The sequence below is a fragment of the Mesoplodon mirus genome (assembly GCF_964341445.2).
Source record: "Mesoplodon mirus genome assembly, chromosome: 14".
Taxonomy (NCBI): Eukaryota; Metazoa; Chordata; class Mammalia; order Artiodactyla; family Ziphiidae; genus Mesoplodon; species Mesoplodon mirus.
The window spans coordinates 34,677,495-34,680,061 of NC_138990.1; the positions used below are offsets into that span (position 1 = coordinate 34,677,495).

Below are 2,567 nucleotides of genomic sequence, written 5' to 3' on the forward strand. Positions count from 1 at the left end.
TTCTGTTTTAATCTTTATTACTTCCTATCTTTTCATACTTTGTATTTAGTTTGCTTTTTTAATTCAATTCCTTAAGGTAGAAATTGAGACCATTAATTGGAGGTATCTCTTCTTTTTTAATATAGGTGTTTATTACTATAAACCACCCCTCACTTCCCTTGATATATGACAAGAAATAAAAGTGAGGTTATGAAAACAATGAATAGTAAAGAATTAAAATTTATCATTATTATGGGAGAATGATCATAGCAATTAGTTCATCTTAGGAAATTCCTTGACCTAAAGTTTTAAGGTTACTTGCAGTATATCTGATTTTAAGATGAAGTTTAAAATGTGCTCAAAAGTATTACACTTCTTTAAGATGGAGGAGGCCCCAGGAATAAATGTAGAAAGATTAAATACCAGTGAAGAAAGCACATCTCAGTAAGATTAGGTCTTTTTAAAAAATATAATTTCCATTAAAAGTCATTTTCATTTGTTTATGTTTCAATAATTGTATATATTTTATTTGTTTTAAAGCATCAATAAATATTAAAAGCAAGCTGATGTTTACAGTTAACTCATCTATACAAGTGTTAACTGTCCTGAAAATTCCTGAAGGGAATCTGAGTTAACACACTTGTCTTAAATATGTCATCCTCTTAAAACAGTTGATTAATAATTTAAGATATATGGTATTTTCACTCAACGTTGCCCATGTAAAATTTGTTAGTTAGATGCAGTATTGTTAGGGAACACTTTTTTTTCCATAATTATGATAACCCATAAAGTAATTTAGGAGAGAGAGGCAGACTCATGGGGTGATGAATTAGGACATGATACATATGACACTCAAACTAACTGTCAACCTGCTACTAAAACATTAGACCAAATAATCACCAGTCTGACCATTGAGAAGAGTCTTCACTCTTCACTTGGACCATCATTTACATTCCTCCAGTTACAAGATGTTCACCATTCCCACCTTCGGTCAACTCTGAAGGTCAAGAGTTTCCCCCTTTAGATTTTTAATCTCCATTTTTTCCTTTCATGAAGTGGGAATAATACTAATCTTGACTACTCCACTGACTTACTTTGAGGCTGAATTTAGGCAATAACTAAAAGTCCACTGGAATTTGTATGAAAGGACACAAATTTGAGGAAGGATTGACTGTTTGAAGTAAATTCAATACTACCATGCGCTTGTCTTACTTCTCAAATCCCTCAGTTATTTTTTTATTAACCTGTGTGTGTTAGGTCACAGAAATGCAGCTTGGATTAGTCTTTTTGACTAACTCCTGATTTGAGATCAAACAAGGAAGGAAATGTCACTCAGGAAAGCAATATGATTGCATGGACAGGAAAAATCAGGGAAACTTGCTCTCCTATTTGTGTCACTGGCCTCGTTTGTTTCAGAGCTGTGATATAAGACATTTAAAGCACTTGATCAATTTATTTCTTGATCAGTTTTAAACGTTCTGAAGTGTAAACAAAGAACCTCTGAAGGGACTGAGCAGCCCTAGTGACAGGAGCCGAAGAAGCAGTGCAGGTTGTCCCGTTTCTCCTCCCCCTTCCCTTCTCCAGTTGACTTCTTGGGTCCCCTCACTCCACAGTCCCGATCCCACCATGTCCCAGAAACAAGAGGAGGAGAAGCCTGTGGAGGAGACCAGTAAGGAGAAGCAGGACACACAGGAGAAAGAAGGTACGCTCCCTGAGAGAGCCAAGGAGGCAAAGCTAAAGACCAAATATCCAAGCCTAGGACAAAAGCTTGGAGGCTCCAACTTCCTCATGAAGAGACTCCAGAAAGGGCAAAAGTACTTTGACTCAGGAGACTATGACATGCCCAAAGCCAAGATGAAGAATAAGCAGCTACCAAGTACAGGACCAGACGAGAACCCGGTGACGGGTGACCACATCCCCAACCCACAGGATCTGCCCCAGCAAAAGTCCTCGCTCATCACCCACCAGACTTTTATATATCATAGGCAGGGATGGAACGGGCACCTAGTTATATCTTCTCAGCTTGCTAGCCAGAAATGACTGTGATTCTCCTGGGGGCTGCTGAGAAGGTAATGTGGGCTGAAGAGAGGCTCTGAGTTCATTTCTTTGGATAAATTGAGATTTTCACACCCTCATGTAGCCCAGGTAGGGGCTCAGAAATGGGAGACTAGGATTGGATAATGCTGCAAACTCTCTTTTTCTTTTGTACAAGAAACTGGGGAGATGTGATTTCTCCTTTTGGAAGACAATATCCCCAAATTGGTTGGGCTAGGCCTTGGCAATAATATGACAGGTTTAACATCCCAAGGCTAACCTGACATGGTTGGGAAAGGTAGATTGAATGGGATCTGTTTTCTGTGCTTTAAGTGCTTTGTCCCTTGGGCTGCTGCTGCTTCATGTTTCCATTATGACTGGTTTAGAGAAGCCTCAAAAAGAAAAACTGATTTGCTTGCCTAAAACTATAGTGCCCACTTAACCTCCTTCACTCAGTCAGTGTCTTTTACAGTTTGCCCTGGCTCTTAAATAATGTAAAGATTGGAGGATATAATTCACATAAAATGGGCACCTTCTCTCTCTCTTCCAGCATG

General features: G+C 38.8%; 1 protein-coding gene across 1 annotated transcript; it reads left to right on the forward strand.

The window, feature by feature from the left end:
• The first annotated feature begins 1,576 nt into the window (after positions 1–1,576).
• LOC309815705 (alpha-endosulfine-like) lies at positions 1,577–2,044 on the forward strand. Its single transcript, XM_082642632.1, has one exon. It carries the CDS (start codon positions 1,606–1,608, stop codon positions 2,017–2,019), a length of 414 nt encoding a protein of 137 aa, XP_082498758.1. The 5' UTR covers positions 1,577–1,605; the 3' UTR covers positions 2,020–2,044.
• Positions 2,045–2,567: the final 523 nt, after the last annotated feature.

Excerpts from the sequence above, each read along its gene's own strand:
- LOC309815705 (XM_082642632.1), top strand. The coding sequence starts at position 1,606 with ATGTCCCAGAAACAAGAGGAGGAGAAGCCTGTGGAGGAGACCAGTAAG.